The sequence below is a fragment of the Plectropomus leopardus genome, chromosome 22, assembly GCF_008729295.1.
Source record: "Plectropomus leopardus isolate mb chromosome 22, YSFRI_Pleo_2.0, whole genome shotgun sequence".
In the NCBI taxonomy this organism is placed as follows: domain Eukaryota; kingdom Metazoa; phylum Chordata; class Actinopteri; order Perciformes; family Serranidae; genus Plectropomus; species Plectropomus leopardus.
In genome coordinates this window covers 10,083,752-10,097,487 of record NC_056484.1, presented here as the reverse complement: position 1 = coordinate 10,097,487, position 13,736 = coordinate 10,083,752, and the positions used below count along the sequence as shown (strand labels likewise).

The 13,736-nt window shown below is 39.9% G+C and overlaps 1 protein-coding gene across 1 annotated transcript in view; it reads right to left on the bottom strand.

Annotated features, from left to right (window-relative positions):
• The window catches only part of plxna4 (plexin A4), a 304,616-nt gene that overhangs the window by 23,383 nt on the left and 267,497 nt on the right, over positions 1-13,736 (bottom strand). Inside the window, exons 24-27 of the mRNA XM_042511045.1 lie at positions 12,199-12,345; positions 10,448-10,607; positions 5,028-5,131; positions 1,161-1,260 (exon numbers count right to left, since the gene is read on the bottom strand). Coding sequence (XP_042366979.1) covers positions 1,161-1,260; positions 5,028-5,131; positions 10,448-10,607; positions 12,199-12,345 — 511 coding nt within the window. The remainder of the gene's footprint in view (positions 1-1,160; positions 1,261-5,027; positions 5,132-10,447; positions 10,608-12,198; positions 12,346-13,736) is intronic.

Here is a 13,736-nt window from a genome sequence, read left to right as displayed (position 1 = left end):
AAATCATGGAGGGAGATATTCCTAGCCTCCTCCCTCTCTTTTCTGTTGCGCCACTCACCTTGTCCTATCTGCTCTAATTTGGAGCCACAGAAGCGAGGTGAGACCGTATGGAGATGAGGCGATGCTAATAATGTGGCACCACATTTGATGTGTCTGAAGTGTTTGTGGCCAGCGAGGCTGGCCCTTTGATCAGCAACTAACTTGATGGTTTCTCGGGTTCAAGGAGATGTGGAGCAGACGGACAGGCGGAAAAAACATCGGCACCCGGAAGGACGAGAGGACACACTTTGGATTCTCAAGAGGCCAGAACAACAGATAAAAAGTATATTTGGTGTCTTGTTATGTTTTAGAAACCCTTTCAGCTACTCGAAATTGTGAAATCGTGTTTTTCTAGATGTGTCAATGTTGTCATGCACGGGCCTGTGGAAGACTGTCTCCAGGTATCCACTCTCAGGTGAGAGCATCCACGGCTGCATGATCAAATAGTTTCTGCTCATTTTATTATTGTATTCTATAAACGCATATTTGATATGTATATAATGTCTGCGATTTGATTGACTTGTTTTTGCTCATAAGGACCACACGTAGTTTTTACCATGTGTGCCGAAACTGTGTGTTTTTGGATTCCAAAAGAATCCAAACACAAAATCATACAATAACACAAACACACTGACTGATCAAGGCAGCAGTAGACCAGCAGCTCCTGTGTTCAGCGAGGTCAAATTACTGTTTTTGTCAATGGAGCCTGGCTTTGAAGAGAGCATAGAGAAGTTTAACTTTTAGTTTGATTCCTCATCGGAAAGAGTTGACTGGAAATTACTGCGCAAACAACTAGATAAATAAGACTTGGATTATTCTGTTTGAGTTGTGTGAGAGTGTCTAAATGGATGTTTTGATATAGTTTTGCTTTTGTTAAACACAGCCGCCTATGACTTCAATTCACCAAGAATTTTCTTTGTGTTTGGATTCTTTGTTCACTACAGGCATGTGAGAAAAACAGTCTTCAACGTAAACAAATTCAACGTAACACTGGTGAGTAACTGATATACAGATGGTCATTTGCTGGGTGAAGTATTCCTTTAGGTCTACTGATATAGTGGCTCTCTGGCACAGATACTACTGAAACAGATGCAGATGTAAATAGATGTAGGTCAACTTACCATATTTGCTCGCAGAAGTTCGAGACACAGTGGAGTTGTTCACTGAATTGTAGGCTGTAACTTGCTTGGGAACCAAGGCCATTACTGCATTATCAGGTACCTGGAAAGCACACATATGTATTATGCAAATGACTGTTCAAAATAAAAGCAATTTGCAGCATTTTTGTCATTTGTGCAGATTTCAAACACAACCAATCAGAAAACCCATCGATCACTGTGTTGGTGTCATTTCCTATATTTCCCTCCATCTATTTTGGTTTCATGAGGATAAGCAGAAAATATCTTATTACCCTTATGTGCTCGATTGAGCCCACACATACATATGATGAGTGACAGGGGGAGGGAGAGTTTAGCCGAGCATCCTACAGGCCTGTGTGAGAGGGGATATCCCAACGTCTCTATTCAATAATAATACCTTTCCTCTAGGGCTGGGGAGTGTATGAGTGTTTGAGAGTGTGTGTATGAAGGTGTAAAGCCTGTGTGTGCCTGTGTTGGTCTATGTGTAAATAAGTGTGTGTAAATGAATGAGCCAATCTCCTTCTTCTTCCCCAGTCAGCTGAACAGGTTTCAATTAACACAACTGGGATGTGCTCTGTCCCAGCCGTGCCCACACACACGCACACACACTCACACACACACATGCACGCTATACCACTATTCTGCATAATCTGGCTACTTGTGCTGCAGGGTAAGGCAGGGTTAATTGAAGTGATCTCTATCATGGTGTGGGTGGATGGGACAGGGAATAAGGACCAGGGGCCTTTTGTGCATGCATGTGTGTTTGCGTGTGTGTGGACCTTATTAAGATCGTATCATTATGTCACCCAGTCACTCAATCTGCTCCTTATGCATAATATGTTTATATTATTGTAAGCGGGAGGCCCCACAGGGCAGATCTTGTTATTCCTTTGTGTGGAGCCCCCGACTCTCCAACACCCTTAAGCATGCTCCCCGATCACTGCCCTTATATGTTGAATGGATATAAAATGAGCGAAGCACAATGGGACATGAAAAGGAGGAGTGGCATTTGGGGAAATAACATTTGGAGGAGAGGATAAAGCAAGAGAGCAATTTCCTGAAAAAGAGAAAAATGTCTCTCATTATGGGACTGAACAATCTGATATTGCAAATGCCAAATGTTTGCTCGTAGCTACTACGTGATGTTTTCCTGAGCCTGAAAATCAAAGTTTGTGATGCAAACTGTCACATTGTAAGTGAAGGCAGAGCGAGTGGGTGAGTTGGGCTAGTGGCAGATCAAAACAGATTCTTTGATAGAGGAGAGCAGATGATTTTATTGAGTGTGTCTGGTTGGTTGCATTAGCTTCTAATAAGGGCAGCAATATGTAGATAACATGTCTGGAGGGCATCTCAGGACCAAATACAGCAGCACATCTGGGTTGGCAGAAGTGGCATCAATCGATAGAGTGCATTAATGGATTTGATTAGGGAAAGCGACAAGATCTTCAACAAAATGATTCAACATTTTAATAAAATTAAGTTATAAAACAAGAGTGGAAAGTATGGAATGGCAGATGCCCTTAACAGAAGCCTGAATGTGATTGTGGAGTCTCCTTGCTTTCTTGCTCTTTGTGTAGCCTCCCTGACAAAATTTGAGTGGATGGGAGTGCTTCCTTCTTTTTTTTTGTCTGTCAAGGATAAGGCGCCCTTATTCCCTGGCCTGAAAAAATGAATTAACTTCTGTCTTCATTATCTTATCTCAAATTTGAATCAGCTCCCTAATCCATTCCACCCGCGCCTCGCACTCCAAGCCTGTTGACACTTGCTGATGCTGACATTTAATTTAGGCACCATGCAAACTGCACTTGCAGGGTACAGTAGCAGCTTGTTTAGCTGCTCGAATTATTAACACCATGTTGACAAAGCTGGCCTGTTTTTTTACATTTGGTCTCATTCTGGTTGCCTGGATGGACAGTTGCAACTCAAGAAGCACAAAACACCTGCAGATTTGCGTTTGTCTGACACTCTGCGTAAAAGCATTTGTGTGTTTTTAAGTGCATATCTTTGTTTTATTGTGCACATCTTCATGTTACTGACTGTTAAATGTCTGCATCCCTTATTGTGCTGCACACTTTATTTTGTTTTCTTATCTTTATTGTAATCAGAATCAGAATCAGAATCAGAATACTTTATTCATCCTAAGGGAAATTCTGTTCGTAACAGTGCTCCGCTCAACAACAACAAACAGGTAAGAAAAACAAGACAATGCACATAGTGCACATAATGACAGAATAAAACTATATACATAGTGCAAAGAGTGCAAAGAGCAGTGCGCAAGAAAACTTCAACTTGTATAAATGTTCCATAAATGAGGGATGGGCATGAGTACTCAACTTAGGAGAAAAGTATAAATATAGCTGTACTACGTCCATCAATCTGTCAGCTAATGCGATTTGATGCTGACGTAATTTCCTGTGGCACAGTGCATACGGTCTGTCTAAAATCTGCCGCGCCAGTTCAATTTTTTTTTTTTAAATACTCAGGTCAAAATCCAGACTGAAAAAACAAACAAGGCAAAGACGGAAGGAGTAGTTTTGCATACATATCCATACGTACACACAGCTATGTGGAAACGAGGCGTGAATGAGTGTGACAAAATGAATGCAGACGAAATTTGGAATGCCAGAGGGGAACTGGTAAAAAAAAACATCAGCTGCCTGGCATTATTTTAAATACAAAAAAGACAAAGTGGCACAAGCCCTGTGCAAGTCTGAGTCAAGAACTAAGTGAACTTTAATATCTGTTTATTTGTTGCAAGTAATATCAAGATCACAACATTTAATCACGTTATCGCATATCACACATTTTCCTTGTGCTATTAACTGTGCATTTGCATGCATAAATTACCTTGTGTGTGTAAGTGACCACTGATGTGTCTATTCTGAACTTGAAATCTATGCCAACACTAATCCATTTCAGTAAGAAGACGACGCTTGGCTGGCACATTTGATTTTATCTCGAGCCCTCTTCCCCTTCTCTCCACACATAAGGGATTACTTCCAAGTGTCACTGTTGTTGGTCACTTCCCTGCCTCGCCCTGCCTCACTCCCCTTCACCTGACAGATAAGTTGTAGTGGTGTGTGTGTGTGTGTGTGTGTGTGTGTGTGTGTGTGTGTGTGAGATGGGTGTCCCTGTCAGCTGAGGACTTGCACAACTAAATGGGTGGAAAAGTACTTTGACTGTATTGTCCACTGGATAGTTTTGGAGCTTAGTGTAGATCATCAGCTTTAAAGGAGAGGTGGAGGGGACTTGAGAAGGCATCAGAGACAGCAACATATACTTCAGACAGAGGGATGATGGTTAGCAAGAAAGAAATATCAGTCCTTTGTGCTTGGTATCATTTTTTTCTTAATGTTTTAGAGACTGTTTCAGCATTGTGTTTGTGTATATTTGCTGTGAAAATGGGATGAAAACAATCCTATCTTTTTTGAAAGAGAAGATGTGAATGCCTTCAATAAAAGATGTAATCTATCCATTATAAGCTCCAGGGGATGCTGAGTCTCTGCAGATAGCAATCTTTTTTGCTTTTACTCCTTTCTTTGCGAGATCTGAAACTTTACTAATCCTTTGTATTTCTAAAACTTCAAACTTCAAGGACGTTGAAGTTTAACTGAAGTTTAAAACAGAGTATCTGTCAATTCTGATTCCACAAGATATTTGAAACTTGCACAAACACATCGATGGATGTCTCACACAATGGACAAACATGGACCCCACCGATACAAAATCTTAGTCTAGTTTACAGTTAATATATTGCGGCTATTATTTTTTATTTTGGTTGTTGTTATGTAAAGTGTTCAATGAAAGTTGCAGATGTCCACATTTTAGAATATAAAGTCGTAGTCGTACCTGGTAGTGGTACAGCATGTTCAGTCTCTTCCAGTCACCCTCAATCTTGGTGGTGACATCTTCGTCCTGCAAGATCATACGCTGTCCTCGACCCTGACGCCATTCTGCAATATTAAGGAAGGAAAAAATGAATAGATTAGAATAATACAAACTAATATTTACACAAAGCTATTCCCTTGATGTTTTTAGTGTCATTTGTTTCACACAAATAAGATACAAAAAAACAACCTTTCTATGGTGTTTGGAGTGCTGACAAAAAACATTTTTCATTTTTATAGACAGATAAACAGTTGTTACTAAATTCTAAGGGTGTTTGCAGTGACATTCAATATGTTTAAACTAAACTGTTTTGTCTGTATCTGTTGAACCAAATAAATTATTCATAACTGTATCTGTACAAGGAATCAATGGAGTTTAAACTAGAAGTGGGTGGGACGTGGGCCGAACCAGACGTTGTTATTTTAAGCCTGAAATTGTTACGGGTTGATTAGAAGTTGATACATTTGTTATTTATTAGAAAAACTGCATCAATATTAACAATATTTAAATCTCAAGATTTAACTTGAGATCATTTTTGTGAGTAAGAGATTGAACACAACTACCCATACAGAGATTTTCCTTGATCACTGAAACGGATATTATCACTGTTTACTCGGCTGAAAAAGGACATTCTCTGGACCCATGCTTGTTTAATTTTAATATTGGGCTCAACCCTAGTATCTGGAAATAAAACACTTCCTCATGGCAGTAGTTTTAACTGCAGGCTTCTACAACTTGTACTTCTACCATTCAGATCATTTATTCTCTGTGTGTGTGTGTGTGTGTGTGTGTGTGTGTGTGTGTGCGCGCGCGTGTGTCAATTTAATTCTTCCCAGGAATTATACAAAAAATATTATTTTATAATTCTTACATAGAAACATGAACCACATCAAAAAGCATTTTAAAAAAAAGAAGAAACCATCACTCTTTTCTAATCAGCATGCCAGAAAACTAGTTGTCACTATCTCCATCGTCATCTACCAACGCTGTTTCTTCTGAATAATCATCTCACATTGTCATGAAAAGCCGAATAGAATCAAAAAGAGGTGAAAATACAAAATCCCAAGAGAAATAGAAGAGAAGGCCAGTGTAGAACCAGAAGAGAAATGGCACACATAAGAGACAGTAACAACAGGCCAGTTAAATTAATCACCCACTCTACTCTTTTTAGAATCAAGCTCTGCCTCTTAACTCCTTTCCATCTCTTTTGCTGGTGCGATCGATGGGTGTGATTACAGCTGTATGCCCAGGGCTCATGCACTTCCTTTTCCATCTGCAGCACCGGCCCTTATGCTCTGCTCGCTGAACGCACAATTGGTCCCTGCTCTCCCCTTCTCAAACCCCCAACCACTGCTCTAAGCCCTCTGCATCGCTGCTCTTATTGTTATTGCTGGGAGCTTTGGTGGAAGCACAACAGACTAATATCCACAGCAACAGTATCTGGAGAAACTGCAGATCGCCTAATTTCCATACTTTTCAACAAGTGACTTTCAGTGCACGTGAAAGTGTCTTTCATTTAAAAGCCAGCATTTACACAACCTTACAACCAAATTACATCTACACTACACACACCCAGCTTCCCACATCTGTGCAAGCTCAGCACAAAACAAAACAAAGCTTTGATAGAAACATCTCACAATACCCCAGCAATATTATCATAAGTGAAAAGGGAAAGCCATCTCAAAAACAAACAAGAAGATGATTCCTCTATTCTTTTCGCAGACATCATGGGCTTTGTGAATACGTTATTGTGTCTCTGCTCCTTGCTGTGCTTCCCACTTGCGTCGGCCACTGTCATCTCTTATTCTGATCACAAACAGCAAAACAAAGCAGCAATCACTGCGGTGCATGATGAGGCCTGTCTTTGGAGGATCGACCGGAATTGTGTTAGCGTCTGAAAAATCTGCAGGAAATAAAGATTCTCCTGTTGTTTTTGTCTATACAGTACATCTTCCCATAAAGATGCAAATGAGTGCCCGTCTCCAGTCGAGGCTCAGTAAACACATGAAGGAGTGAGGAAAAAAGAGAAAGGAATAAATAAAAGAATAAACTTGGTGTGAAACCAGAGCAGACTAAGATTACTTCAATTCCCAAATCCAGTGGTCGCTGCTCAGTAGGATGTGTGTGTGTGTGTGTGTATATCTGCGTGGACTTTATATTTTAGACTCACACACAACCAAAAAGATAAGGGCTTTGGGGAGCGTATGGAAGCCGATGGTGAGGAGAAAGGCTGAAGGTGACTGTTGTACTCCACAGAGATGCTTGACACACATTTGCTACTGGTACCACACACACAATGACACAAAGACACACACACATGGCCCAGCTTCTTTGTTCTCCCGCCATATCTTCTATGAAAACCCAGTGGAGGGCTGTGGATCGCAGCAGAGGGGAATCAAGAACAATACCTGGGATAACAACACTCCTGGCCCATCTGTCTCAGGACAGACGTGCCACAATCTCATTATTCTTATCAGCATTTGCAATCAGTCTATGTGTTTGTATGTGTGTGCGTGTATGTGCGACAGAGACCACAAGAGCCTCTGATATTACATGTACACATAGAGCAACCTCTTTTCAAGTGAAAAAGTGTGTCAAAATAAATCAATCACGTGGAAAGACCTGTTTCCAGTGGAGCTTTACCATCAAAGTAAATAGCACAAGGTTAAAAGGGCTAAATACATCAGGATAACTTGCAAATTAAAAGAAAACCTACAGGTGTAAAATGATTTGTCACTCTAGTTCACATCTTCATGTTTATGAGCTTATGATTAGGAGAGAACTGCCTTGTAATCTGTGTCAGCATATCAGATACAAACTGTGTACTAGGGGTGGGTGATATGGCCCTAAAATAATATCACATCATGGACCTGCAAAATCATTCGAATTTAGACAGGGGACACAGAATGATAAAAAAGGGGACTTACACTTGTCTTCACTTACTGTTACACACAGATTCTAATTCAGGGGAAAAAATTATGATTACATGACAAAAAATGTGATTTTATGATGAAAATATCCAATTATTAATTTCAAGAAAATAACATTGCAGCAAGTGCTAGAGTTTTACATAAATTTACATAAATGTAACAGTTTGCCTACAAATATTCAGTAAAAACTAAACAAAACATACCTTTCAGCTCTTAAGTTTGTAATTAACCTGAGCATTTCAGTCTTAATCATTGTTTTCTATCTTATTTATTCCTGTTGTTTATTTTTATTCCATTTCATTAGTTTTTTGTTGTTTTATTCTTATTCACTACACTTTTAATTATCTTTTTTTAATGTTTCTTTTTTGTGATTTTTAAAATAGTTTATTGTCTTATTGTTGTAATTCTCAGTCTTGCAAAACTTGGGTAGTTGTTTGTATAATCCTTTAAATTGTGTGTGTTATTTAAATTTTGCTATGTGAAGCACTTTAGGCTGCATATTCAGTTGAGCAGTAATATGCTAAAAGGGTCTGAAAAGTCCAGGGCTTGTCATAAAACATCCAGGACGCAGATGCCATACAATGCCAGTGAATCCACTACTGAAGTTGCTCCTATTTTTTTGGAACTTAACTCCTCCACCGAGCCACTAGCAGTTTCGCTTTTAGCCATGCTTGCTGTTGCTGTGTGTAACAGTATGGTGTCATTGTGTCAACAAATTAGAATATTGCTGATACCCCAAAATGAATTTTTCTCATAAAATCAAAAATTAAACCGGTAATTATGTGACCCATACAATGTGGCACACAGCTACTCCTGTGAACTTGCACAATCACACACACATACAGAGCCAGTGGCCGGCTAACTCTGACAATTTCCAATTCCCTTCCGAAATAAAACAATAATAGAACAACACATCCTGCCCAAAGGGGGCCATAAAACAATTTTATCCAGGGGTGTCGTCAAAAGGCTAAACCAATCTCTTCACTTAGCCATCACACGGGCAGAGTCCCTATGGTATGCACTCAGCCCATCTCTGATCCAGGTTTGGTTATAAATATGCTATTACGGACACACAACGTGGGCCGAGAAAATCCATCTGGCAATATTAAACCATAAAAAACAGTGCATGGTGCAGAGAGCCTGTAGGTATCAGTAGATAAACAATCGTGGATAACATTGTTATGCTCACAAGCATGCATGTCTACGTACATGTACTGTACACACACACACACACACACACACACACACACACACACACACACACACACACACACACACACACAGGTGTACTAAACCCCCTGATCACTGGCTGTCTTGCGGAAAAGGTATATCGTTGCACCCTTTCCTAAGAGGGGACTTATTTGAAAATATATTAGACCCAAGTTAGAGAAAATTGAGAGATCCAAGAACTACAATTACACAACTTGGGGAAAATAACTCTATACTGCAGCTGCACATAGAGGGCCATAAATGGTAACAAAGGCCTGTATTCTTATAATCAAGCCCTTCCTACACATCCTATCCTACTCAGAAAGAAAGAAAGAAAGAAAGAAAGAAAGAAAGAAGAAAGAAAGGACATCAGGAAAATGATTTTGTAGGGAAGAGATCACTGAGTGTCTCGATTGATTAGCTGATCAATCATCTGACTCAGACGCAAGTCGACAAGAGAGTCAATCGATGGGAAGTTTGGGGAGGGGAGAGACCAATCTAAGACATCTGAGCCAACAGAGCCAGGATGTCAAGTCTCCGGAGGTTGAAAAGAAAGCTACTTCTCTATATCTAAGAAGACTTGTACTTTTTAAGATGGGCTGGGAGGGGTGGGGAAGTCTTTGTAAAAAATCGATGGGTGTCTAAGTTCGGCCTGCTTTTCTCCAGACGCATAGATGGGAAACGCCGCATGGTTGGAAATGTTTTGACAAGATGTACGGTAACTACAGGGACGCTCTGCAAGACTACATTCCCAAAAACTAGGATTATAAATATCACATGATCAACACGTAAACACATAAAGAAGGGAAAACTCTCCAACGACTGGTGATGACAGGGCTACATGGAGGGTAACTTTTGTTTTTAGATGTACCCTGCACAATAAACACAAGGTTCCTGTAAATCTAATGCGCCGAAGATGCTTTTTAATCATTTTTATATGTAAAACAAGACAAAGATAAAGCTAGAAAAGGTACATTTGCTTTACAAGGACTTAAGCAAAGTTGTAGCAGTTTATGGCAACCTTTCATTACATATCTACTTAAACAACACTTACAGAATTTTACTTTAAATCGCAGGCTTGTGCATTCACACATACCTTGTCTATTACTTTTTTTTCACTATGGTGGCATATATTGATCTTATACTATTTGTTTGTGGTATACAAAAATGTTTTTTCTTAAATGTAAAAACAAAATGAACAAAGTGGAGGGAAAAAAAACAAAAAAAGACAAAGATATGTACCTAGGTCCATGTCGGAGGCTTTGAGGCGATGGGAGTGTGGGACGTTCTTGTAGATGGCATCCAGGATCTTCTCCTTCACCTGGCTGATGGTATCACAGTTCAACACCTTCACCTGGATCTCTGGGCTCTTCTCATTCTCTGGATGGATGCAGTTCACAACCTGTAAGACAAATACACACAAGACTGTCACTCTCAGGGGACCCTTGCACTCAAACACGATCCATACTGCTGACTTTTGTTCTATCAAAGGTTCAGTGTATAGAATTTAGGGGGAAGTACAGGCAGAAACAGAATATAATGTAATGTTTTCTTTAGTTCAGTTTAGTTTTAGTTTAGTTTCTTTATAATAACCTGAAAATAAGAATTGATGTGCTTTTTGTTACCTCAAAATGAGCAGTTTAGATCTACATAGGGAGCAGGCCCTCACTCTTGAAGTCCGCCATATTGCAAATCCATATTTCCACCGTAGTCCAGAATGAACAAACCAAACATGGCTCTAGATACCGCCATTCACTTTTTTACCCTATGCAATGAAATTGCTGTTTCGTCAGAAAAACACATATTTTTTTAATATCAAACTGCTTTATTTAGTGTTTTAAATCACCTGGTTAATTTGTTTCGGAGAGGAAGAGACCTCTATGGATAGTTCGGCTCCCCAGAATTCCTCAACAATGAACACTGTAGGAAATCTAACCAGAAGAAGCTTCAGCTGGTTGTAATCTGCAACCGTCACCCCTAGATGCCACTAAATCCCCCTAAATCTTACACACTGTTCCCTTCAAACACACCTTTTGTGCAACTAATGCATGTTTAATCATTTGCAGAGAGGAGGTTTGTGTGTTTTATGTTAATAATGTTGATTGCACATTGGATTGGTACTCAGATGGAACTGAAATAATTTTGTGTTCGCCAAAGGGTCTTTGTGAGCGTTGCAGGAGAAGAAAAGATCATTCACCAGGGAAACTGCTTTTTCCTCAGAGCTTGAAGGGAGGCAGCAATGTGCTACCTCAACTGATGAGCAGTAAACCAGCTAATTATAATATTATTAGCATATTCATCAGCACTGTCTCCAGGTGTTGGTGGAATTACCCAAATTACAAGATGAGCACAAATACACATTATAAGTGAGAGGGTCAACATGCTATCTTCTATGTTCAAGTGTAGTTTCTACACGTCTACATTGTGGATAATGGGGGAGTAAATATTAATGATTCTGTCGTAACCGACGGATCTGAAGCAACTTTTTTTTCTTTTTTTTTTTTTTACATTTTTCCCTACTACACTTCACGATAGACATTGAGTATAAAAATCTGTACTCCCTGAATGTAGAGTGCAAACAGATGTGACACTAGAAAAGAAAGACGTAAGCACTTAACGGAGTCTTCCCCTGCTCAAACAAACGCGTCAGATTGGAGCGAAGACAACAACAGACAGACTCAGGAATGAGAGATTCCACAAGGAGAGAGCGTCGGCATCTCTATGCTTGTGCAGACAAATATACATGCATAGTCTTTCCTTCCTCCTCATCCAGAAGCCCTGCACTTTTTCGCTGACAGCTCCACTCTTGACAGGAAGTGAGGTCGCCACTCCTGTGCCCCCTGCATGTCAAGCGTGACAACGACAACTTTATGTCCCGTTGCTCATCTCATGACCGACAACCCATAACCACCCTTTTTCCCTCCTCTTGTCCCTGAAAGCATATTAAGTGTCCCCTTTTAGCCCTTGGACCTCCAGGCCGGTGAACCCCTTACCAGCGTCTTGTAGTCAATCTGTTGTCTGATGAGCTTGTCCTCGCTGAGCGAGTAGCGTGCCTCTCCTGTGATGGAGTCAATGGGGCCTTTTTCCATCTGCTGCTTGATGGCACAGAAGAGGGAGAAGAGAGGTTCGCCTGCACACTCCTGCAAAGAGATGTGGAGAGTGAGGAACAAAGAAAAAGTTTGGAGGGAGGAGGACAACTTTGAAGCCACTTCGACACTCGACTCACTGACAGCAGAGTTTAAGAATGTCTGAGAAAATATCTATCTAAAACATTGTAGTTGCTTTTTATTATGTTCTCCGGGCTGCCTCTCCTCCAGAGTTGCTGAGCAAGACTTTTGTTCTCCTAAATTAAAGAAAATTGTACCACCTATCAATATATAAACTTTGCTGAGATGACGCCAGAGTTTTGGAAAAGATTTAATGGATAAACACTGAAAAAAGCAGCCACTGTCTTCCCTCCTGAAAATACTGCTGTTTATCAAACAGAAGAGATTGGCCATTTATCATGGTTTTATTCTCCTCCCAGCTGCAGTAAAGGGATGAGTGGAGAGAAGGAGGAGAAAACAGAATGATGGTGACATTTTTTTTTTCCTCGAGGGTGGGGAGGAGAGGTAAATTTAGCTTTTAGTGAATGCTGGTGCCCTGTGGAGTCACAGGCTCTCCTACTTAATGGCACATCCACACCAGCATACATGCAAGGTGGAAAAGGACAACGAATTATCTAATGAATCTTAGAGGAAAAAAGCTTTTAATAGGGATATGAAGATGCCAAAATAAATAAATAAATATTTCAATATTATGAAAATTAAAAACACCAAAGCCCTTTTAACACAGGACTAGTATTGCCTAGGACCTCTGGTAATTCGAAATAATTTGGGAGGTTGTCTTTGATCCTGTGTAAATCTGCCAGTTTGTCAAATAAAAATCGCAAGGTTTTGTGATAATATTAGGGTAGTGCAATTCAGCCTTTTGGTGATCTGGGTCTTATTTCTTTTTTTTACGGCCTTGTTTGGCCTTTTTAAGAGGCTGTGTTGTCAATTGTTAATGAAAGTTTTGACAGAATTTTGGGCGCGGGAGGCTCGTCTCGCTTCACGGCATGGAGGACCAGTTCACAGAAAAAGCAAGGACAAATCAATCAGAAGAGCGAAATCTCTACATATGAGATGGATAACGAGACTGTGGCAGAATCAGTTGTGAGCATAACCCACATGTAAAAGGAAAAAAGGAGGGTAACTCTCTATTTCAGTGGTAGTGATGCTGTTTAGTGTTTCTGTGTTGTGCAAAGTGAATTTACAATTAATTATCTGAAGGATAATTTCAATGGGAAACCATAGTTATATTCATGCACTGAAAAAAAACTAAAATACTAGTCTGCTTTAGTTCAAAGTGATGTTACTGCCACGAAGAGTGGAAGTAGACTTCTTTGTATGTTTTTTTATTTTTTTTGAGCACTTACTTTTTTAATGTTTTTCTCACTTATCAGACAAGGCATTAACATAAGTAGTGTTGGGGAGGTAGTGAACTAAATGTA